Source organism: Bos grunniens, chromosome 7 (assembly GCF_055505025.1).
Source record: "Bos grunniens cultivar Pamir isolate PY7600 chromosome 7, Bosgru_T2T1.0, whole genome shotgun sequence".
Lineage (NCBI taxonomy): Eukaryota > Metazoa > Chordata > Mammalia > Artiodactyla > Bovidae > Bos > Bos grunniens.
In genome coordinates this window covers 4,874,469-4,897,570 of record NC_141171.1, presented here as the reverse complement: position 1 = coordinate 4,897,570, position 23,102 = coordinate 4,874,469, and the positions used below count along the sequence as shown (strand labels likewise).

At 60.8% G+C, this 23,102-nt stretch overlaps 1 protein-coding gene and 1 long non-coding RNA gene across 25 annotated transcripts; one reads left to right on the top strand and one right to left on the bottom strand.

Moving 5' to 3' along the window:
• Positions 1–1,090: 1,090 nt before the first annotated feature.
• LOC147368091 (uncharacterized) lies at positions 1,091–17,659 on the bottom strand. 5 transcript variants are annotated; one of them, XR_015166468.1, is made up of 4 exons: positions 16,933–17,659; positions 14,371–14,635; positions 12,714–12,844; positions 1,091–1,271 (listed from the first exon to the last, which is right to left on the bottom strand). It is a non-coding gene; the product is annotated as an uncharacterized LOC147368091 (long non-coding RNA). The 5 variants fall into 5 exon arrangements; XR_015166470.1 differs by lacking the exon at positions 16,933–17,659 and adding an exon at positions 16,245–16,465 and having other exon boundaries at positions 14,371–14,464; XR_015166467.1 differs by lacking the exon at positions 16,933–17,659 and adding an exon at positions 16,245–16,459.
• On the top strand, positions 2,990–22,922 carry SSBP4 (single stranded DNA binding protein 4). Of its 20 annotated transcripts, none has more exons than XM_086408382.1 (18): positions 7,205–7,575; positions 15,811–15,883; positions 16,266–16,327; positions 16,443–16,501; positions 19,289–19,378; positions 19,746–19,811; positions 20,028–20,087; positions 20,173–20,242; positions 20,387–20,454; positions 20,536–20,606; positions 20,932–20,977; positions 21,064–21,099; positions 21,200–21,254; positions 21,342–21,412; positions 21,492–21,570; positions 21,925–21,953; positions 22,067–22,174; positions 22,536–22,922. In XM_086408382.1, the coding sequence occupies exons 2-18, from the start codon at positions 15,828–15,830 to the stop codon at positions 22,563–22,565; spliced, it is 1,056 nt and encodes a 351-aa protein (XP_086264508.1). In that variant the 5' UTR covers positions 7,205–7,575; positions 15,811–15,827; the 3' UTR covers positions 22,566–22,922. The 20 variants fall into 20 exon arrangements, 16 of the variants coding, with proteins under 16 accessions (XP_086264504.1, XP_086264502.1, XP_086264503.1 ...); XM_086408375.1 differs by having other exon boundaries at positions 7,225–7,575; positions 16,417–16,501; XM_086408378.1 differs by lacking the exon at positions 7,205–7,575 and adding an exon at positions 2,990–3,112 and having other exon boundaries at positions 20,387–20,606.
• The last annotated feature ends 180 nt before the right edge of the window (positions 22,923–23,102 follow it).

The following is a 23,102-nucleotide window of genomic DNA, read 5'->3' as shown; positions in this document are numbered from 1 at the left end:
AATAGGTGGAGGAGTATAAAGGAATACTATAAGCAGTCATATTTTTAAAACATTCTAAGAATTATAAATTGCAGCAGCCAAGCACTGGCTATTTAAGTACCATGAAATGATGTCATCTTCACATGATCTCCTTGAGGCAGGAAGCGTCATTATCCACCCTCCCCCCACGAAAATTTTACAGATGGGGAAACTGAGCCACAGCGTGTTTGAGTAGCTTGCCCAAAGCTCTACAGCAACTGAGAGTCAGCCCCCAAATCGTGTGGTTGACTATTAGCCTGCACTGTGCTCAGACAAGTTCATTTGTCTGAATCTACCTGGAAGAGTGCAGAGCCACTGTATGGCACAGGATGGTAATCAGTTGCTCCTGGATGTGCGGGTTTAGACTTGACTTCGTGGCAGTGACTGCCTGCGGGGGAGGGGGGGGGGGCGTGGAGAGGGGTTAAGAAGGTTATTTAGCTTTATCTGCTAGGTTTTATCTGTTTCTTACAGTTGAGTAAGATTTCTTAGTTCGTTCCAAAAATATTACTGAGCGTCCCCTGGATGCAGCAAAACTTCCGCCCTTGGAAAGCTGACATTCGGGGGTGGGTGGGGAAGACGCGATGAACTGTAAATTAGTAAATTTCAAAGAGGTTAGGAAATAATAGTCCTGGAGAGGAAAAGTTAAGCAGAATTTGAGAGATTCAGAGAGCAAGACAGGGAGGTTTGCAGTTTTGAAGAGAGTTAATCAAAGGCCTCTCGAGAAAAAAACAAAAGATGCGCAGAGAAGAGCTCAAAATGGGAACTTTTTTTTTTGAAGGGATGGAAGAACAGAGTTGCTTTTTTTCTTCATTTATGCCATGAACTAATTTGGCACATAAATATGTAAATATATATTTGGAAACCTACTTGGGTGCATGGGCTAGATCAAGAGAGGTGGACTAGGTTTCAAGCCTGAAAGTTGGGGTCTCAAGAGCCACTCCAAAGGGGCGCTAAGGCGGGGCCTGCCAGGTCCCCCAGAATCTAACTTGCGAGTCTCTGCTGCCCCCGTGTGGCTATTCTCGGGATTGCAATCTGGGTGGCCTTGACAGAGGCAAAAAATGGTCCCGCCCACTTTTTTATTTTTTCTTTTAAAAATTTATTTATTTTTGGCTTTGCTGGGTCTTCCTTGCTGCACCAGGTCTTTCTCTAGTTGCTGGGCGCAAGAGTCACTCTTCCTTGTGGTGCATAGGCTTCTCTTGTTGCGGAGCACAGGCTCTAGGCACATGGGCTTCAGTAGTAGCAGCATGTGGACCCTGCGGGGGCGGGGGGTGCTTCAGTAATTACAGCACAGAGGCTTATTAAGTTGTGGCTCCTGGGCTCTAGAGTGGTTATGGCCCTCGGGCTTTACTTGCTTGAGACATGCAGAATCTTCCCAGATCAGGGATCCCCAGTGTCCCTTGCATGGGCTGGCGGGTTCTTATCCACTGTACCACCAGGGATGTCCTGGTCCCTCCCACTCTGATCCCCAGACTCCACCTCGACCAAAACGGGAAGGGGGGGGGAGAGGTCACGATGGTCTAGGTCGCCCTTTGGTGACGATCTGTGTTGCTCCCACTCCCGGCAGAGGGGACACTGGTAATTTTTAACTCACTGGTTCAGCAACAGGTATTTATCAAACACCTCCTGTATGCCAAGACTTGTTCTAGGGACACAGCACTGAACAAAATCATCGAATTCTCTGCCCTCCTAGAACTCATGGACTACTGGGGACATGGGCAATCAACGCGCAAAACCATGATTTTCGGGAAATCCAACACAGCAATGTGCCCCAGATGGTTGGAGGGCCTCTCTGAGACCGGAAGGACGATGAGAGGCCGGCTAGGGGAAGGGCTGGGCAGGGTGTGGGAGGTGGGGGGCACAAACCCTGCTGAGGCTTCGGGGTGGGAAAATGAGCTGCGTGCTTGCAACAGTAGTATGAACAGAAGTGACCAGTTTCTGGTACTTAGCAAGCATCTACTCCTGTTATTCAGCAGAGAAAAGTGAAGTGACAATGAAAGTCACTCAGTCGTATCCGACTCTTTGCCACCCCATGGACTGTACAGTCCGTGGAATTCTCCAGGCCAGAGTACTGGAGTTCCCTTCTCCAGGGGATCTTCCCAACCCAGGGATCGAACCCCGGTCTCCGCATTGCAGGCGGATTCTCTACCAGCTGAGCCACCAGGGAAGCCCCTCAAAAGGGAAGAAAAGCCTCTCTAGTGTATCAGCCCCGTGCACCGAACCTGAGTCTTCCGCAGGGTCCTTCCTGTCTAGAGCCCAGCGTCCCCAGCATTCTCCCTGTATTGCCTGGGAATCCTGGGCCTTTGGGTTGCCATGGAAACGCCTCCACCACAGGAAAAGAGGGGGAGCTTCAAAGAGGAGGTGACGGAGGGGCGTTGCCAGGGGACGCCAAACTGGGACCCAGTGCCTCCACTCTCTACTGTGTGTCCCGGGCAAGTTGCTTCCTGGCTCTGAGCTTCAGTTTTACCCGCAGAACTTTCTCTGCAGCTGCTATAGGTTTCTCCCTCCCCGATTCCTCCCTTCCTTGCTCTTGAGATCTCCACAAAATGCCTCCAATTTCCCAGAGTGTTCTAGATCCGGACGGGGAGCTGAGGGCGCTCCAGCCAGTGAGGTGCTGCCTCTGGGCGTCCCGTGTATCTGCCTATGCTTTTCTGAGCCTCAGTCTTCCCATTCTGTAACCTGGGGAGGGAAAACAAAGGGCTGCCTCTCTCCTGAGGCTGCTGGAAGGATTTACGGGATTATCAGAGCTGGGTGCACCAATTCCTACTGATTAGTCTGACTCTGGAAAGGGCAGAGCGGAGGGGCGGGGTCTTGATTTGTGGGTTGCGGAGCCAAGGAAAGTGCTGGAAGCAGGGCAGTCTGTGTACTGGCTCAGATTAAGCTTTGTGGAAGATGAACAGGGTGTGGCGGGGGAGGGGCGGTCTGTAGGTCAGACTGAGGCGCGTCCACTCGGTCCCGCAGTGTCCCTCCTCTCGCCTGGAGTTTCTCAAGACACCGAGAGCCTGGGGGCTGAACTTCAATCGGCTCCAGCTGGCCCGACACCGCCAGATTTCCAACCCTAGGTGGAGACCCTCCATCCGGGGAGTTCCGCCTCCAGGTGATCGATTTGGGGTATAACCCGAGACTACAAGGACTTGCTGGCTCTCCAGAGTTCAGCCTGTCTCAGCGACCCTCCACCCTGTGTCCCTTCGCACCTCCCTCCCCCCTCCCCCGTGCTCGCTCCTCCCCCCACCCCCCGGGTCTAGGCCAGAACCCGCCGCTCAGCCTGCCCCGGTGCTCACCAGCTGCTATGGCTTCTTCCCTCCCGATGTTGTTTGGGTTTTAATTTTTGTGTTGCAGTTAGATAATTACCCATAATTACAGTTTCTAAGAGGAAACGTCTCATGGCGCAGACCCTGCTCCCAGCTGTGGCCGCCTCCCACGCTCGGCTGGGGAGGGGCTGAAAGGGTCTCGGGTTCGGATCCTGGACCCTACCTGAACCCCTATCCCATCCCGTTAACGGGCTGCACCCACCTCCTGTGGAAAGGAAACCCACCAACGGGAAAACCCAAACTAGCCTTCCCAACGACGCAAGCAACATATTCATGAACCCCTGCCGCTGTGTCTGCAGGGAGGGCAGATTCAGAGGGAGGCGAGGGCTGCCAACAGATGACTTAGGCATTATTTTATCACAACAGCGACAAATCCAACCAAGGCTAGTGCAGAACCAGTAATCTGGAGGAGATGGCCAGGGAAGGCGAGGAGGAAAGGGGAGGGAGAGCCGGAGGAGGAGAAGAAGGGGAGGGGAAGAGGGAAGAGAGAGAGAGGAGGAAGAGAAGTGGGGGTGGGGAAAAGAAGGAATACTGCGGCCAAAGGCCGAAGGAGGAGACCAGAACTGACCAGGCTAGTAACCAGAGAAAGCGCGCTGCAGGCGGCAGGAAGGGCTAGTGCAAAGGCCAGGAGGTGGGCCTGTGAAGTAGGGTCTGCAGAATGCAAGGGCCGGAGGGGAGGAAGTGAGGGGACGGATGGCTCCTCCTCCGGGCAAGCTCCCTGCCGTACCAGCGGAGCCGACTCCGAGCTCCCGCGGACAACGACCACGACCTCGCGGGCCTGGGGTTTGGGGGAGTCAGTGGTACCACGAGTCAGAGACCGGGCTAAGGGCTGCAGTCCCCGCGCAGCCACACGGGGGCGACGGGGAGCCGGCAAAGGGGCCGCAGGTCTGGGACCCAGCCTTGACCCTTAGCTCTCCTCGCTTACCGTCCCTCCAGCCCCCACTCCCGCTCCTAAACCAATTCCCTCGTCGGCTCTGTTTACCTGGGCCTCTTCCTGAAACAACCTCCCTGCCTCCTCAACGCCATCCCTACCCACCCGCCAGCCCCTTGGAACTTCTTAAAATCCTGATGTAGACCCCGCCCCTTGCGACCTCCCAATTCCCTTCAAAACAAAGCCCAATCCGTCCCCACCGGGAATGGCCCGGCTCCTCTGCTCCTTTCTTGCCGGTTCGTCACGCTGCCCTCCTCGCTCTGCCTCCAGCACTTAAACCGTGTGCCCGCCTCAGGGCCTTTGCACTTGCCGCCACTGCAATCCGAATATTCTTCCTCCAGATCTCTCAGATCCACCCTCCCCCTGTTTAAAAAAAAAAAAAAATCCTTTTCTCCTCATGCCCCTCCCTTGCAAGGGTGCGGGATGGGGGTGGGGGGTTTCTACGGGTTCTGCGTTTGCAAGGCGTGCGATCCGGTTCTTGAGGCGCTCGGCTCAGCTTCCCGGATGCCGCTTGGGACTCAGATCTTGCTCTTCTCGGACTTTTCCGCCGGCGCCGAGGCTGTTTTGCAGATCCGTCCCCGTTGCCATGAGAACCGTGCTAGTCTCTCCCGCCCGCCGCGCCTCCCCCCTCCGCAGCTAGCCCGGCCGCGGGCGCCTCCGCCTCCCAGCCTCTCTCCCTCCCGCCGCCTTCTGCCTCAGCGGTCGCCCCGTCCTCTTCACCGGGGTCCCTTCCCTCTGCTCAGCACGTGGCACTCTCTGAAATTATCCTCCTGTTCGCCAGAAGCCTGTGCTCCACAAGCTGTAGCAGTGTGTCCCGATTGGCTCCACAGAGTCAGCATTCAGCAGGCGCTCAATGTTTGTGAGGAGAAGAAAGACTCACATCGACTCAAGGAACCGCAGATCAGAGCAGGCCAGGGACCTGCCCAGGGCACACAGAATTCTGGAGAGCCACCGAGCTTTAACAGATAAATGGGGGCGTCCAGGGTAGCGACTGGAGAGTCTGGGGGACCTGGGAGTCACAGATGTCACCAATACACTGTGTGACTTGGGTGAGTCACACCCTCTGTGTGCCTGGCTGCGAGTAGGTGCTGGAAAGCAGTAATGGGAACCGGTATTACGACAAGGGTGTCCTTGATGCCAACGTCCATCGGTGGCCCCCGGGACATTGAACAGTCGCCAGCTCACCGTGTGACGGAAGCGGGCGGGCCGCGCCCCCATTAGCGCGCAGCGCGGGCCCCTCCTCCGCGCCTGCCGGGGGCCGGGAGGCCCGCGGGAGAGGAAGTTGGGGGAGGGGACGACCGGCTGGACAGGAAGTGGGAAGGGCTGGCGTCCCCCACCCCCAACCCCAGGCCTGGGCCCCTCGGGATGGAGGCGGGGCTGGAGCCGGCCTAGCCCTTCCCTTCCTCTTCGCCTGTTTGGAACCCCAGCGGCTCCAGACTCCCGCCCACCAGAAGGCCTGGGTCGGGGGAAGGCCACTGGAGGGGAGGGGTACTAAGAGGGAAGCTTATTAGGGGGTCGGCCGGCAGCGGCTGAGGAGCTTCGATCAAGACGCACACGACACAGGAAATCTGAGCGTACAACCACACACAACACAGGTCCCAGGGGGCAAGCAATCCACCCACTCGCGGAGGCACACACACTTGTGTACAAAACCTAACGAGGCATCACTCGGTCAGCACATGACCGCCGCGCACACAGCCACCGTCGCAGAGCTAGGAACAACTGCCCGGACAGCGACTGGGTCCCCGCCAACCCCCCATGCACAAAGACGAACACGTGCACTCAGAGGAACCGCGTGTTTACACACACACTCGCGGCTGTACAAAGCAAGGAAAAAGAATCTCCACGGCAAACATTCACAGAAGCATCTAGACCACAGTCACAGCTGGACGGAGCCCCCACCCAGCGCAAGCAGGTCCAGCGCACACTGCGCACGGGTACCCTGGCACACAGGTCTCCACCCCCCAACCCCAGGCGCCCCTGTCCTGCGGGTGTCGGCCTCCACCTCCTCTGCACTCCCCCAGGGGAGAGAAGAGAGGTCCTAGGAGGGAGAATGGGATGCCTACTGCCTGCACCCCGACTCCTGCAGAGGTGCTATTAAGGTTGAATATTCACAGCGGGCACAGGCTGAGAGGTGGAGCCAGCGAAAGTGCCCCAGTCAAGTCACCCAGCACTGCTACTGACAACAGGTGTGACTGTGAGGCAGTGCGGGGTAGTTCCCAGGAGGTGGCCTGGATACCCCAGGAGCGTCTTGTCCGTGTGGTGTCTGTGTTGCGTGTATCTGTGTTGTGTGACTGTGTGTTGCACGTGACTGCGTCATCTCTGGCTCGGTGAGACCCCAGGTCCCTGTGTGAAGCCCTCAGGAGGCTGCGACGGTGTGCCCCAGGGTAGCTGCGTGGATTCTTTGCACAGCTGTTGGAAGCTGTAGCATAGCGGTGCCTATGCGTGTCTCCGTGTGGCTCAGTACCTATGTGAGTGTGGAGTGTGTTGCAGTGTTTTGTAACAGCCACTCTTTGAGCTGTGTATACCTACGTGAATGACAGTGTGTCCCGAAGGCGGGCTATGTGTATGGCAGTTCCCTCCCGTGCTGGGTGTGGGTAGCTCTGCGGGGGCGATACACCCAATGTGACTGCCTGTAGCTTTATGGGGCTATCGGTAGTTGCTCCAGCAGCCATACGGACTCACGAGTCCTGTGTTCGGCGAGTGTAGCCGCAGCTAAGTGTGTGGCTGTGTTCCTGTGTGCAATTTGGGCTTATCTGGACGCTGCGTGTGTAGCAGCTATCAGCTGTGTCCTGTTGTTCGTCCTCGAGTGGCAGTCCCTACTCGCGCCCTCAGAGTGTGTAGCCCCGCGCCCCTTCCCCCCGCGGCGGCCAGTGCGCGTGCGCGCCCGGCCCACGGTCCCGGCAGCGGGACCCACCCGCGCTCCCGCCATCGCCCTTTTAAGAGCGGCGCCCGCGGGCGACGGGGTGGTGGCGGGCGGGGGCGCGCGCGGCAGGAGGAGGGGGCGCGCGCTTCCCGGAACAGCCCGCGCTGAGGGAAGAGAGGAAGAAAATAAAACCCGCGGCCGGAGCCAAAGCTGGAGCTGCCGCCGCCGCCGTCTGGAGCTCCCCCGCGCGGACAATGCCCGCGATGCCCGCACGGGGCTCAGGGCGGTGAGGCCCGGGGCGCGGGGTAGCTATGGCGACAGGGAGCGCGGCCCGCGGCGCCGCCTGACAGGTGTGGGGCCCCGGCGGCGGCGGCGGCGGCAGTGCGGAGCAGCATGTACGCCAAGGGGGGCAAGGGCTCGGCCGTGCCCTCCGACAGCCAGGCACGAGAGAAGTGAGTCGGTGGGTCGGGAGCCGGGGGCGGGGCTCGGCGACCGCGCCGCTTCCGTGGGCCCCAATGCGGGCGGGCATCGCGTGGGGCACGTGGGTGCGGGTCCGAGCGAGGTTTGTGGGGGTGCGCCAGACCGGAGGGGCTCGGGGAGTCGCGAGCTAAGTGAGAGCGCGGTACAACCGAGAGGCATGAGAGCTTTACGGGGTCGCGAGATTTGAGGGGACACGCGAGATCCGAGAGGTCGTGAGAGTAGAAGGGGTGCAGGAGACCCGAGGGGTGCGAGATTTGCGGGGGCGCGCGAGATCCGAGGGGTACTAAAGGGTCGCGAGACCTCCCCGACGTCGAGACTTGGGTGTGCGAGGTTGCCACCGGTGTGCGCGCTCGCGATTCGTGCCACTTCCCCCATCCTCTGGGGGAAGTTTCCCGGGCAGGCGATACTGGCCACTCTGCTGCCCGCCCCCTACTCCGCTCCTTGGTGAAAGCTTGAGGGGCGGCGGGCCCACCCCCACAAGACACCTGTCCGGCGGGGCCTGGGGCAGCTGGGTGGGGCCCTTAGGGAAGCCGCAGGGCTCACGGTCTTGGGGCGCCCACTTGTTCTGGGCATGGCGCTGGGCTTTGGGTGGCAGATGCTTTCTGGCTGTTAGAGGGACAGGAACCTAACTCCCAGACTCTGCGATGAGGGGCTGGGGGCGCTCGAGCTTCTTGGAGTGGGGTGGTAGCTGAGCTGCTGCGCCTGCCTCCTGGCACTGCCACTTACCTGTGGTGTGACTTTGGGTGAGGGATTACAGCCTCCTAAGCTCACTCTTTATCCTGAGAAATGCAGACATAATAACAGTTCCATTTCTTAGGTTTAGGGAGCTTTTGAAAAGTGCTAGGACCTGTGACTATCACAGCAAGGGCGCCCAATGGTGGTTTGTGATATTGTTATAGTGCCAGGGAAAACGGAAGGCTTGCGAGGGCCGATTTGCAGGATCGTAGAAGTCAAGCCACCTAGTGTGGGAAACCAGTTGCTGGAGATATTAGGAGACTGGGTTCTCAGGGAGAGGTCCCATAATGACTCTTCAAGGGACAGAGCAAGAGTGAGGATTTGAAAGTCTGGGCAGTGAAAAGGGACCCTAAACACGGGCCCTCTCCTGTCCTGTGTTTCCTGCCTGGGCTGACATTGGGACCCTTTCCCGCCCCCACTGGGACCTTCAGCTGTCCCTGTCACCTTCATCCCCTTATTTAAAGCTTTATTTACTTATTTTATCTTTCAGCTGTGGTGGGTCTTTCTCTAGTTGTGGAAAGCAGGGGCTACTCTTTATTGCAGTATGCAGGCTTTTCATCTCTTACAGTTCGGCAACCGTTTCTCTCTTGGCTGAGGACAAGCAAAGCTTGAAGGCTCAGTAGTTGGGGCTTTTGGGCTCGAGAGTGCTGGCTCAGTCATTGCGGTGCACCGATTATTGCTCCACAGCATGTGGGATCTTCCCAGACTAGGGATCAGACCGGTGTCTCTTGCATTGCAAGGTGGATTCTTAACCACTGAACCACCAGGGAAGCCCTCATCTCCTTATCTAAAGATCTGAAACTAATGACCCAATGCAAGCACTAGTTAGGTCTTGGTGGGAGGTGCTCTTGGGGCCTCCCTGTAAGCTGGAGCCTTCTTCATTTACAGGAGAGGCTGTGTCTTCCTGTAGGCAGCCTACTCAGACCCTACCTCCCCCTCGCCCACCCTGCCTTCCCTCCCCTGTATTCCTTGGATCCTGCAGTCACCACTGTGTGCTGTGAACCCCCAAGGGCAGGGACCCACCATCTGTGCACCCAGCAGACGTTAAGTCCATTGCTAGGACAGGCTGGCCCAGACATCGTTCTGGGACGGGGAGCCAGAGGGGGCTCAGGACAGGGGCCAGAGAGGAAGGAGAAGAACGGCAGGAGGAGGCAGGAAGGTGAAATCAGAGAGAAAAGAACAGGCCTGGAGAGTTAAGGACCTGAGCAGTAGAACCCCCTTCACCCCATTACACAGAGGAGGAAACGAAGGCCAGAGATGGAAGTGGCTGAGTTGCTGGTGGCCTGTGTGTGAGAGGTGCTCCACCTGCAGCCTCTCCCCAAGCCCTGGTGAGAATCCTGCAAGGCTGTCCGCATTTCAAATGGGAGATGGAACCGGGCTCAGAGCCCCCAGTCTGCCTCCCTAGTGTATCAGCCCCACGCTTCAAAGAGCTCTCCTGTGCCCCTGAACTTGAGTTTTCCATGGGGTCCTTCCTGTCTAGAGCCCAGCATCCCCGTCAGTGAAGCAGATGCCACCATCTGCTGTCTTCCTAACTTTTTTTGCAGCAGAAAACCTTGTCTCCAAGCCAGCACTTCTGCTGGACCCTCCTGACAAGAAATGGCTGAGTGTAGGGTAGCTCGGGCCAAAAATGATGGGGAGGGGGACCAAGAACTCAGATAACCCCCTCTTCCCTCCCTGGCCAAGAACTGAGGCTGGATTCAAAGAAGCAGAATCTCCCCTGGGTTGTCCAGTGGGGTTGAAACTCAACTCCAAAGCCCTCCTCCCCAGCTCAAACCTGTTTCTTTTTTTTTTTTTTTAATTGATTTATTTTTAATTGAAGAATAATTACTTTATAATATTGGTTTGATTTGTCATACATCAACATGAAGTAGCCATAGGTATACGTATATCCCCTCCTCTTGAACCTCCTTCCCACCTCCCACCCCATCCCACCCCTCTAGGTTGATACAGAGCCCAGTTTGAGTTCCCTGAGTCACACAGCAAATTTCCATTGGCTGTCTATTTTACATATGGTACAAACCTGTCTCTTCCCTTCTCTTATCTCCACGGCCGTCCCCTAAGCTGCCACAATCAGCTCTGTTCCAGATAACTGTGCCTGCCTCCCCCAGGTTTCCTGGCCCTCCACCACCCCGCCCCCCGGGCAGACCCCCAAGAAGCCCCACTCCACAAAGGAGCTGGAGCGTACTTTAAAACACAAACCCCTCCAGCCCACATGGCACGCCCCCACCCTGGGTACCAGCCCCAGCTCTTTGGCCCGGCCTCACCCCAGCGCCTTTGTGCTTGCTGTGCCCTTAGTAAACGGCTCTTCCTCTAGACCTTCCACATAGCTGATCCCTCCCACACCTCACTACCACCCACTTTTCCACTTCACTTTCTTAATCGCACAGCACCAGATCCCCCTACCAGCTTGTGGAGTAACTCACCTACCTCTTAGCTAGGATGTGGGCTTCTTCTCGGCCAGCATCTGCCTTTCACTACACCCCAAGACTCAGCCCAGCACATGTCTGAACAAGCAGACCATTCCCACCGGGAGAGTGGTAGCCCCCAGACCCCAGCCAGGGTACAAGGATGGCTGGAGATGTGCCAGGATCTCCAGGAGTGGGGTGGTCAGACACCTCCTGCTTCCAACCTGGGCAGAAGACAGGTGTCAATTTTAAAAAGTCTCCTGCTTAAGGGTGCTTGGAAATGGAGCCCAACCTCACAACTGTGCAGCTAGATAAGAGGGGGCCAGAAAGACAGTCATCTGTCTGGCATCTTCTGGCCGGAAGAATCTCTTCTCCAAAATGACCCCAAGGCTGGGTAGAGAGCGGACGCTTACTGTGCACTCGGGGCTCTAGGCACACAGTGGCAACTGCAGGGTCCGGAGGGTACAGGGGAGGGGAGGGCAGGGTGGGCCGGAGGGAGGTGGGATCTGAGTGGGCTGCCTGCAGGGAGACACAGCCTCTCCTTCTGTAAATGATGAACACCAACCCACAGGGAGGTCCCCGGAGCACTTCCCACCCAGAATGAGCACCTGCGTTTAGTCATTGGTTTCAGGTCTTTTTAAATAAGGAGATGAAGGTGACAGGGACAGCTGAAGGTTCCTATGTCCTCTTGGCATCCTTTCCCCCTTCCAGCCCCAGAGGCTCTATTGTCCTAAATTGGGGGGCAACGTCTAAACGACGTTAGCTTCTGGGACACTCTGAGCGCTGCCAGCTGGGATTAGAATAGTTCCATGAACGACAGTCGTGGTCAGTGTCACTGGGCATCTTGCGTGTTTTTCCACCAGAATTTGTTTTGATATGAGCATGTCACCTCAAGTAGTTCGACCGTCTTCCCAGTGGATCAGGGAATGACCGTGTGTCTGTCCCATCCCTAGCTGAGCATCCAGGTGTGGCCCTGGGCACCCTTGTTGGAGAGGAGTTCCTGGGAAGAGGTTCTTGAGAAAGGCTGAGCGGAGCCAGCCGCACAGGGGAGCCTTCTGGGAAGGCAGTATCTGGGGGCAAATGCTGGGGTGGAGTTTATGAGTGGGGGTCGTTCCTTTGGCTGCTGGGTGGGGGGAAGGCCATACCATGAAGGCTGGTGAGGAGGGGGCCTCTGGAGAGCTGAAGCCCTGGCCCTGTGGGTGGTGGAGAGGCGGGAGGAAACGTGTGGGTGAGAGTCCCTGAAGGGCGAAGGTGGGACTGGTGACGGATTAGGCGAGGGTGCAGGGGTGACCGAAGGCCTTGAGTAGAGGGCTGCTCCCAGCCCCCAGCGGCACACGCCTCCAGGGGCTCTGGGGGAGGGGGAGCTGAGCAGGGGGCACCTGTTACCTCAATTCTTGGCCAGTTACGGCAGTTCTTGATAATGAAGGTGGCATTGCTGAGTTTCAGTCTAGGAGGCTCCAGTACCCCATTCTGCCCCTACTCCATGTTCAGCTGCAGGGAGGCCCATGGGCACTTCTCCCCATAAGCACTCCCAGTCCAGGCACCCCGCATGCTCCAGGTCACTGGTCCTTCTGGAGGGAGGCCCTGCTCCCTCCCGTCTCCTGCCCTCTTGAAGCGGGGATCCCCCGATGGATGGGCTCTTCATTCTGTAGGTCATTTGCTGACCAGGGCTGGGGCGGGACCGGGATTTGAACCCAGAGCCCTGGCCCTTTCCCACAACCCCGCTCAAAGCCTGGACAGGGACCCCCCCCCAAGCCAGAAGCGCCCCAGAGGGGAGGGCTCTGGAGGTCCCCCAAAGGCTTCAGGCAAACAAAACTGCTCCCAGTTCTCTGAGACTTGATCCAGATGAAAATGAAAAGTACGGAGCATGTAAGGTTTTAGGTTTCAGCAAAACTGAAAACCTTCTCTGGCTTCTCTGTGCTTTTGGGATAAAACTCCAAATCCTTAACATCAGAATAGTAGGTGCTTACCTTCTGCAGCGCTTTCCCGACATCCCCAGGGGTTTCAGGGTCCATTCCTCTGGATGGCTGAGGGCCCAGTGCTAGGTAAGCTCAAGAGCGAGATGAAGTCCCCGCCCGCCCAAAGCGACATTCAGTGGAGGCTGCAGGCAGTAAGCGGAGAGCCCGGTGTCAAACCAGAGATAAATAAAATGATGGGGGGCGAGGGGAGACTGGAGCGGGGCTGGGGTTAGAAGTGATAATGACGTCTCTTACAGGTGACATTGGAGCCATGAGGGTCTCTAGCTGGAGTGCCCCAGGCAGGGAAACAGCCTATGCAAAGGCCCTGGGGTGGAGAAGTAGTGAGTGGTCAGTGTATGTATGTGGGAGGGGGCCGTAGGGGAGGGTCTGTGTGCAGAGTGCTGGTGGGGAAGGAAGGAAGCAGCCTTTGTTGAAGTCCAGGTAAGTGATGGTGGCAGCCTGGACCCAGAGTGTGTGGAGGAAGGCAGGGAGAAGGCTCAGGATGAGGAGAGAGGGCTTTTTCCTCAAGTTGTTTCCCCTAAATTCGGTAAAACGTAGTGATCTCTGGGGGATAGCTGGGTGGGTCTTCACACTTGTACTGCACACTTGTGTGTTCAGACCACCCAGGTTGGGGAACAGGAGGGGAAGGGGAGGAGAAGAAGCTGGGGTGGGGCTGGGCCTTTAAGATACCAAGTGGGCAGTGGACACTGAGTTCTGAGCAAGCCTGTGGGCAGCTGCAGCAGTCAGTCATCCGAGCAGGAGGGGAGGCCACCCAGGGAGAGAGGAGGAGAGCAGGCAGGGGTGGGTTCCCGGACCTGTGTCCTAGGTCACATGCCACCCTGAGGGTGGAGGGTGAGAGGCGATGGAGAAAGACATGGTGGGCTGGCGGCGTAGACCCCTTGGTGGGAGCCAGCATGTTCTTCAGAGGACTCCAGAGCCCTGGGAGAGCCTCTGCCCTTGGGGTGGGTTGGGGGTAGCAGACTGCAGCCCCCTGCTTCCCTGCTGGGGCAGCCTGTCTTGCTCCCTGTCTCTGGGTGTCTCATGCCCCTGCCTTTCCTGCTCCCTGCACTGCCCAGCCGAGGTGACGGGGTCGGCTGGGCCTCTCACAGCCTCTGTCTTTGCCTGCAAGGTGAGGAAGTGAGCTGGCTGGAGCTGGTCAGCTCTGCTCTGGCCCCATCGGCTTTTTGTGTTCATTCTTGTACTGATGGGCTTGGACCGGGCGGATGCAACCAGGCGGATGCAGACCACTGGTGAAGGCTCAGGAGGCCTCTAGAAAGGGAGCGGGCTCTGGGAGTGAGTTGGACAGATGAGCCCCGAGGCTGAAGGGTGAGGAAGATCACTGGGCCGGAGGAAGGAAGATGCTGAGGACTGCTGGGTGCGATGTTGGAACCTGGGGTCGCCTGGGCCTTGAGGAGCTACTGAGAGGAGTGTGATGACAAGGCGGGGACCTTGGCTAGTCTTGGGGGAAGCCCACACTCAGAACTACGTGAACCCCACAAATCCTACCTCTTAGCGTCCCGCTTCTGTCTTTCCCATGGCTGTCACATTCGGGGTACAGTGCGAGCTGCGGACATACCTTGCCCTGGGCCAGCTGCCCACCCTGACTCCCTAACAGCCCCCCTCGTCCTCCTGTAGCATGTACCGCCTTCCAGCCCACCAGGTCGCTTACCTTCTCCTTTGAATTGTTGCTCCTCCATCTCTCCCCGCAAGCTGGTAGCCTCTGGGAGGACAGGAGTCTGTGGTGGTCACTACTCAGGGAGGCGCTGCGTGAACGTGTGTTGAATGAATGAAGGGATGGATGGATGAAGAAAGGAAGAAGGTCCAGTACAAGGGCGGAAGCCATGGGGCGGGGGCTGGGACAGAAGGACCTTGCTGTGGTCCGGGGCCTGGGTGGTCTGCTGAAGGGGCTGGGATGGGAGGATTGAGCAGCCTGGCTAGGAAAATCGAGAGAAAACAGGAGCATGAGTCAAAGCAAGGTTATTTTAAGATGGGGCTGCCAGCCAGGGGAGGGCGGCCAGCTGAGAAGGCAGGCATCTGGAAGGGCTCCAGCTTTCACCAGAGCAACCTCAGCCCGGCCCTCGGGGAGCCTCCAGTCTCGGACCCAGACTTCCCTCAGCCCATCTGGGGCCTGGTTGGGCAGTGGAGGACCCTGGGGGCACCCCAAGGGGCTGGGACGGTAGAGGGTGACTGGGTGAGCCCAGTGGGTGGGGAGTTGTCCCTCTGCTGGCTGGTGTGGAAGACAGACTGAGGGGTGGCGGAGGCCAAGGATGGAAGGCCTGGAAGGCAACATGGATGGGCTGGCTTCCTTGTGTGGCCGAGTGGTGCTGCTGGTTGGAGCGTGGCCCGTGCTGTTGGCTGGGGCAGTAGCCGAGCTGCTGTGTCCATGGGTGCTGGGCGCCATGGGCGTTTGGACAAGGCGGTGTTGTGACAGCTGAGTGGCACTGTTGGCCCTACGTCCCGTGCCCCAGAGCCTCCTAGGGGGCTGGCATGGGTGTGTCATAGCCACCACTGGTGGGTGCAGACTGACCCTAGAGAAGGACAGGGGTCCAGGGAGACCTGGAGGAGGAAGACCTCGGGTCAGAGAGCCCCTCTCTTTTCTCGGCAGCTGAGGCTGGGCATGCACTAGGCGCTGGGCCCTGGCCACGTGGCCCAGGGTGCCTGCTGGGAGGCCCTACCCAGAGCATAGTCTGGAATGGAGCCCACGAGCCCTTCTCCAAGCAGAGGGCCTCTCTGGGGTCAAGGCTGCTCGGAGGTCTCGGGATTGGTGGGATGGGCCCAGGACTTGGTCCATCAGGGGGTGTTGAACAGAACAGAATTTGACCTGGAAGTGGGTCTGGGGACTCCTAGGAGGGCTGCCTAGACGAGGGGCCTGCAGGCTGGGTGTTGATGTGGGAGGTGGTCAGGCTGAGCAACTGGCATGGAGGCCGTCTATCTCTTCTGAGGAGTGGGGGAGCGGGACAGCGGGACAGCGGGGGACCAGTGAAGGGGAGGGAGTGAGGCTGGCTGGAAGCGCAGGTACTTGGTCTGAGAGCCCCTCCCAGGGACCCTTGGGGCGGGGCACTGAGTCTGGCCCAGGCCTCTGACCTGGCCCCTACCTGACCGCCTGCAGGCTGGCGTTGTACGTGTATGAGTACCTGCTACATGTCGGTGCCCAGAAGTCAGCCCAGACCTTCCTGTCTGAGGTAAGCTGGCCCAGCCAGGCAGGGACCTCCCACAGCCAGACCCTTCCTCAGCCCCCACACCCTGGGGGCCTCCCTACCCCATTTTTTATCAGGTCTCCGGTGGTAGGGTCAGGTCATGCCCTGGAAGCTGAGTGCTGGGCTGGGGCTGGGCCCACAGATGGGCATCCTGGCATCTGTCCATCCATCTGAGGATCTGCCTCCCGCTTCTCCACTGGGCTCCTCACCAAGCTGCCCTCCTTGTGGCTCCCCGGCTCTGGCCCCCAGCTTTCCTGCCCCACTGTTCCCTGTGCCCCCAAGCGGGGCTGGCGCTGCCTCTTGGGAGGGGAGGGTGTCAGGCAGAGCTGGGCAGTGAGTGCCTCACCTTCTTTCCTCTCCCCTGCAGATCCGATGGGAGAAGAACATTACGCTGGGGGAGCCCCCGGGCTTCCTGCATTCCTGGTGGTGGTGCGTGCGAGGCAGTGCGGGCGGGCCTTGGAGGGGGGCTGGGCGGGGGCGCATGGGGAAACCATCTCCCCCCCCCCTGCCGCCCACAGCGTGTTCTGGGACTTGTACTGTGCAGCGCCCGACCGCAGAGAGGCGTGTGAGCACTCGAGCGAAGCCAAGGCTTTCCAGGACTACGTGAGTCCCCGCCCCAGGGGCTGGGACCAGGGCTCGTGGGCGTGGGCAGGGGCCTGTGCTCTGAGGGGCTCCAGTGGGCAAGTGGGCCGGGCTATGGGGTTTGACCTGAGATTGTGGCTTTTGTGGGGGGTCCTATGCTCCTCCACTGCACCCAGCTCCTGCGGGTCCCCATAAGCCCGAGACCCTCCGGAGCCCAGCCCCTCCTTTGCTTCCCCTCCTGTGAGCCCCATGTGGAACCCGATAGACAGAACCCCAGTTTCTGCCTCCCTGCCTCTTTGTGTGCAGGGTGGGGCTGGCCGTCCCCCACAGCTGGCCCCCTCCCCGCTAGCCTTCTGAGGTGGGGGCCCAGGCAGGGGTGCACCCTGGCGCTAGAGAGGCCTAGCTTGGCAGACCTCCCAGCCTTGCTCGGCGAATGGGGCTGCTCTCTTCACCTCTTCGGCCTCGGGTTTCGGTGCAAGTTGAATTCAGTGTCGTCCAGAGCAGAGGCTGGGTAACAAGAGGGGGCCGGCGGCACCGTGTGGTCACGTGGGAGGCGTTGGCCGCCCCCTGCCTTTACCCTCTTCCTCCTGGTCTGTGGGGCTTGCTCACCCAGCGCCGCGGAGACATCCCCCTTGTCCTCCCCCCTCCTCCTTCCCCCCTCCTCCTTCCCTCCTCCCCCTGCAGCCGGCGCGTTCACGTCCTTAGCCCTCCGCTCCGCTGTGCCCCCTCCACCCTTCCTCCACCCTCCCTCTCTGCAGTTAGCGGGAGTCCCACACCAGGCACCGCCTCCCGACAGAGGGCCCCCCCAGGACAGGAGGGCCAAGGTGCAGTCCGAAAAGGCCGGGGTTCACCGTGTCCCCGAAGACGCCCCGGGCACTCTGTATGCGCATTTACGGGAGGGGCGGTCACTGCTGTTGACCCCTGTCAGGTTCCACTGGTCTTGTCGTGGTCCGGCCAGAACGGGGGTAACAGACGTGTCTGGAGCTGTGTGCTCGTGTGACTCGGCGTGGGTCCGACTCCCTCGCCCCAGTGCACCCCACTCCTCCCTGTGCCTCTGCGGGGTCCCTGGGGCTCTGTTCCTCCTCCGGGCTGAGCAGCCCGCCCTTCCCTCTCCGCCCCCGGGCTCGTCCCCGCCCTCACGTCCCCCGGGGAGGGAAGAGTGCGCGGTCTCCCTGGAGTGAGCGCGCTTCCGGGAGCACGCTGGTTACCATGGCAGCAGGGCGCGTCAAGGTTGGGGGGCGGCGCCCCGGCCGCGGCTCGGCTCCGGGGTGACAGGGTCCCTGTGTCAGCAGACTGGAGCCGGCTGCATGTTCTGCCCCACCTCCGCACTTAGTGGCGGTGGGGTGAGGGGCGTCCTGCCGCCTCCCCCTCGCAGTCGGGGCTCCCTCCTCCCTCCCACCCCCCAGCTTCTGAGGGGGCTCAGTTAGCGCCTCTGGGCTGGGGGCCGACCTCGGCGTCTCCAGGAAACGGTAGCGCGCCCAGCCTGTCGTCATGGCAACGCGGGCCCGGCTGGTGCCTCCGGGTGGATGATTGACGTGGGGGGTCCAGTTCAGGTCACCCACCGGGAAGAGTGGGCCCGACCCGTCCCACCCGGATTAACCCTTCAAGGCCTAGACTTGGGGAGCCCCATCTTTTCCCCACCCCCACACCTCAAGGTCTGGAAAGCCAGCCACCCGCACCGCCAGCCACCTTCCCCGACCAGGAAATGCTCTGGCGCCGCCTGCCGCGGCTCAGAAGGGGGCGGGGGTGGGGGGTGGTGCGGCTGCCCTCCCTGTGGGCTGGGGAGGGTAGACAGACGCAGGGCCCAGAGCTGTTTCCCTCCGGCCAGGGAGAGACACGCGTCAAGGGGCCTCAGGAGAAGCGCTCTTGAGTGCCTGCAGCGTCCTCCCCCTTCCCTGTCCTTTGATGGATCTCCTCTGCCCTGAAGACTAGGCCTCTTTCTGCCCCCTCCCCCTGCTCTGTGGGCCCCAAAGGCAGGCAAGCCTGGGACTTGGAACCAGCCAGAGGAAGTGGCCTGTCAGCCTGTCCCCCTGCCAACTCTGGGCCTGCCACCAGCATCCCCACCCTTGGCAGACAGGAGAACTCCCTTCTCAGGCTCCCAGTCTTGTCCCCTCCTCCATCTGAAGAGAGATGGGTGGTGGTGGTGGGGCCTAGAGAGGCACTGTGGAGTGCTGCTCTTCCTTCTCCCTCCTTCCTGGAGGAGGAGGGGAGTGGTCTGTACAGTTGCTCTAAGAAGGAACCCCCTGGGAGGGAGGTTCATTTCCAAGCTGCCTATTGATTTTTGTTGTTGATTTGAGGGGTCTTGGGGGCCCAGCTAAGCTGCCTTGCCAGCCAGAAGGATTCAGGGCTGGTTGAGATGGGCTGGAAGTGGGGGACTGTGCCCCCACCCATCTGAAGTTGGATTCAGACCAAAAGAACAAGCCTGTGCTAGAAGGATGAAGCACACACTGGAGTTCTCGGCAGACGGCATTTTCAGACCCCTAGAATCCTCAGGGTGGAGACTCTCGGGGGGCTGGGGTCCCTGGCCTCCTCCCTAGTCTGGGGTCTCAGCAGGTCGGGGCCCTGATCACCTGCAGGTCATGAGTGCAGCACAGAGGCAGAGCCCTTGCTTAGAGCCACTCAGCATATGGGGCTGCTAAGCCTGGGGGGGAACAAGGACTCTTCAGTGTTAGCCCCCCTCCTTCCATGCTTGAGTAGTTAGATGGCTTGGGTTCCTTGTTCTGTGGGGCTGGCTATCTGGGGAGAAGAGAAGAAACTGGTTCAGAAAGGGACCTGACTTGGGTCTTGCCATCTCTCCCGCTCCTGCAGAGTGCTGCAGCGGCCCCAAGCCCGGTGATGGGGAGCATGGCCCCCAGTGATGCAATGGCATCAGGCCCCATGGCACCCGGCTTCTTCCAGGTACAGCCAGGGCTGGCACCCCTGTCTCCCTGGGTGGGCAGTGACAGGGTGGGTATGTACTGTGCGGTCCGTGGTAGGGCCAGAGAGAGGGGCGGAGCTGCCTGGGCCCCAGTGCCAAGGAGGGCGGGGGCTCTGCGCTAGGACTGCTTCTGTGTCAGGGTGCTTAGGGCCACAAAGCCTGGCTCTCTGAGCCAGGGGTCCTGCCCATAACCCTACCTTTAGGGTCCCGTAGAGGGGGCTAGCTGGCCCCTTCTCCTGCCTCCACGGCGTCCCCGCCCTTGCCCTCCCAGGCTCAGCAGAGCCACAGGAAACCGTGGAACTTCGCGTGACCTCGCTCCTCCCAACCCGCCTGGTTCTGTCCTCCTAGGGCCCCCCCGGCTCCCAGCCTTACCCCCACAATCCCAACGCCCCCATGATGGGGCCTCATGTTCAGGTAAGGACCTGTAACGCCCCGCCCCTTCGCGCACGCACACCCCTCCCCAGGGCCCCTGGGCGCGTACCGCTGAGCTCCACACACCCAAGCACCGCGGGCTGAGGTATGCTGGCTGGTGCTGGAGGAAGGCTGGGGGCCCGGCGGCAGCAGGAACCGGGTAGTTTTGAGGGCTGGGCAGGTGGGGGGAGGTGCTGATCCCCGGCCCACCTCTTCCAGCCCTTCATGTCACCGCGGTTCCCAGGGGGCCCCCGGCCCACCCTGCGGATGCCGAGTCAGGTGAGAGAGGGATGTGGGGAGGGGGGGCAGGAGTTGGGCCGGGGTGGGGGCACCTCCACTCAGTGCTGCCACTCCCCATCTGCAGCCTCCCGTGGGCCTCCCCGGCTCCCAGCCCCTCCTCCCTGGCACCATGGAGCCCTCCCCGCGAGCTCAGGGTAAGTAGGGAAGCTCCAGCCAATCAGGACCCCAGAACCAGGACCACCCCCTCCCCCCACCCACCCCACCCCCCGCGCCATCACAGTGCGTGTCCACGCTGGGAAATAGTCCAGACCTGAGCCCGCTTTTCCTTCTGCCCCCAGGGCACTCGAGCATGGGCCCCATGCAGAGGGTGACGCCTCCCCGGGGCATGACCAGCGTTGGGCCCCAGGTAAGGGCTGGCCCAGGTGACTGGGGAGCTTCAGGGGCTGCCCCCGCTAAGCCTGCACTCACGGCCCCTTTGCCTTCGCAGAGCTACGGAGGAGGTGGCATGCGGCCCCCACCCAACTCTCTTGCTGGCCCTGGGTTGCCCACCATGAACATGTAAGGCCCTCAGGGACCCATAGGAGCGAGCCCAGACGGGCAGCACCCCACTTCACGGGCTGGGTGTACTGAGGCAGACCCACACGGCAGTCCCTGGTACTGTTGACTTCACTGCTGGGTGGGGAAGCTCAGGCTCAAAGATCTGTGAGCCATGGCTGGCTTGGGATTTGAAGGCTGGCCTGGAATTTGAAGGCTATGCTTGGTTACTTCCCGGCCAACATCTGCTGCTCTGAGGGCACGTGGGGCAGAGTAGGTGTGTCAGGGAGTGTGGTAGGGGACAGGGTACCACCGGGCTTAGACCCGGGGCCACCACTGTCTCTTCTAGGGGCCCCGGAGTGCGCGGCCCATGGGCCAGCCCCAGTGGCAACTCGGTGAGTATCCCGGACGGGTGTGGGGTGATTAAAAGCAGGTGGGGTGGTGGAGTGGGCGGACTGCTCACAGCTGCCTCTGTCCCCAGATCCCCTACTCCTCCTCCTCCCCCGGCAGCTACTCGGTGAGTGGGGCCTAAGCTGGGACACCTGGGACCTGAGCGCAAGGGCTGTGGGGTGACACAAGGGGGGACTTTCTCACCGTCTGTGCCTCCCTCTGTGCAGGGACCCCCAGGAGGAGGCGGGCCCCCTGGAACCCCCATCATGCCTAGCCCTGGAGGTACGACAGCCTGAACGGGGCATAGGGAGGGGTGTGCTTGGTGGGGGAAGCCCCTCTGACACCCCGCCCACTCATATGCTGTCTCAGACTCCACCAACTCTAGCGAGAACATGTACACCATCATGAACCCCATCGGGCCGGGCGCCGGCAGGGCTAATGTAAGTAGGGCTTGGGAGAGGGTTGGTTGGGGGGCGGAGAGCCGGTGGCCCGAGGCCCAGGCTGTTTCTCTGCCTGCAGTTCCCGCTTGGCCCTGGTCCGGAGGGCCCCATGGCCGCCATGAGCGCGATGGAGCCTCACCACGTAAACGGATCCCTGGGTGAGTGGGCGTCCAGGGACACCGACACCCACACACCCGCCCCCGCCCCGCTGCTCCGCGAGCCTCGTGCGCCCCCTGGCGGCCTCCTTCAGCCCGTCCGCCTCTGTGTGCTGGCCGGGTATTGAAGGCGCCTTTGCTTGTCTGGGCTGCTGGGTGACCGGCTGCGCTGGGGGAGGATCCAGCATCTAAACTGTGGGGCGGCCCGGCCGCCAGTCCTGATGCCTGCCCCGATCTGGGCCCTCCCAATGGGCTGGGCGGAGGGAGGGGACGCGGCCGTCTGAGGTGGGCGGAGGGGAGCGGATTTGCCGGCGCCGGCGCGTCTGAGCCGCGTGTCCGCCGTCTGTCGGTCCACAGGCTCGGGCGATCTGGACGGGTTGCCGAAGGTGAGGGGGCGGCGCTCCGGGGGGGGTGGGGCTGCGGGGTCGGCCGGGTGGGAGAAGCAGAGGCCCGGCGGGGCCGCGCGGCCAGTCTTCGCGCTGACCGCGGCCGCCCCCAGAGCTCCCCCGGCGCCGTGGCCGGCCTGAGCAACACCCCGGGCACCCCGCGGGACGACGGCGAGATGGCGGCCGCCGGGACCTTCCTGCACCCGTTCCCGAGCGAAAGCGTAAGCGACTGCGTCGACTCCCCCCCCGCGGCGGCGTCGGGCCGGAGGGGCCTGGCGGGCAGACCCCGGCGGGGCGGCCGGGGGGCCAGAGCAAGACCGTGACCGCGGCGGGCCAGGTGGGGGGGCGGCCGCGGCATCCTTCCCTTCCTCCTCTCCCCTTCCCCCGGCCCGCCCCATCTCACTACCCTGTCCACATACCACCCCTAGCCCTGGGACCCGTGGCTTCCCCTACGCACCGCCACCTGATCCTTTCCTCTTCCCTGTCCACACCGCCCTGTCCCCCATTCCCCCCGGGGGGCGGGTCCCAGCCTAGGCCGGAACTGAGCCGGCCCCCGCGCGCCACCCCCTCGTCTTTCCGCAGTACTCCCCCGGGATGACCATGAGCGTGTGATGGGGCCGCAGACCCTTGCCCACTGCCGGCCTCGGCTTCTGCCCAGCGCCCCTGCCCGGGGCCACGGTCCAGGGGCTCGGGTGGTCCGCAGGGTGAGGGTCTGAGGTCACACCGCGGGCAACTGGACTCCCAGTCAAGGCATGGATGGCTGGGAGGCCCCGCGCCAAGGACTCATTCATTTTATATATATATATATATAAACAAACACACAAGGACCTCAGAGATGTTCTTTCCTGTTTGGGCCCTTCCCGTCATTTCTATTTTGTCCTGGGGGGCGCTCCTCGGGGAACCTTCCTTTCCCCTGGACAGCAGGGGTGGGCCCCATCAATAAATGTAACTTGATTTTGGTTTTTGGTATCTGGTCTCAAATTTCTTCTTTGGCTTGCAGCAGCCACACCCTACTTATAAGCCCAGCCTTCAAGTGTTGTGGTTAGGCAAAGCCGCCTGCTCCTCTCCCCTCCTCCCACGGGGCGGGGTGGGGGTGGGGGGGCGGTTCTAGAAGGGAGGGTAGGGACAACAGTTGGGAAGGGGAGGTAG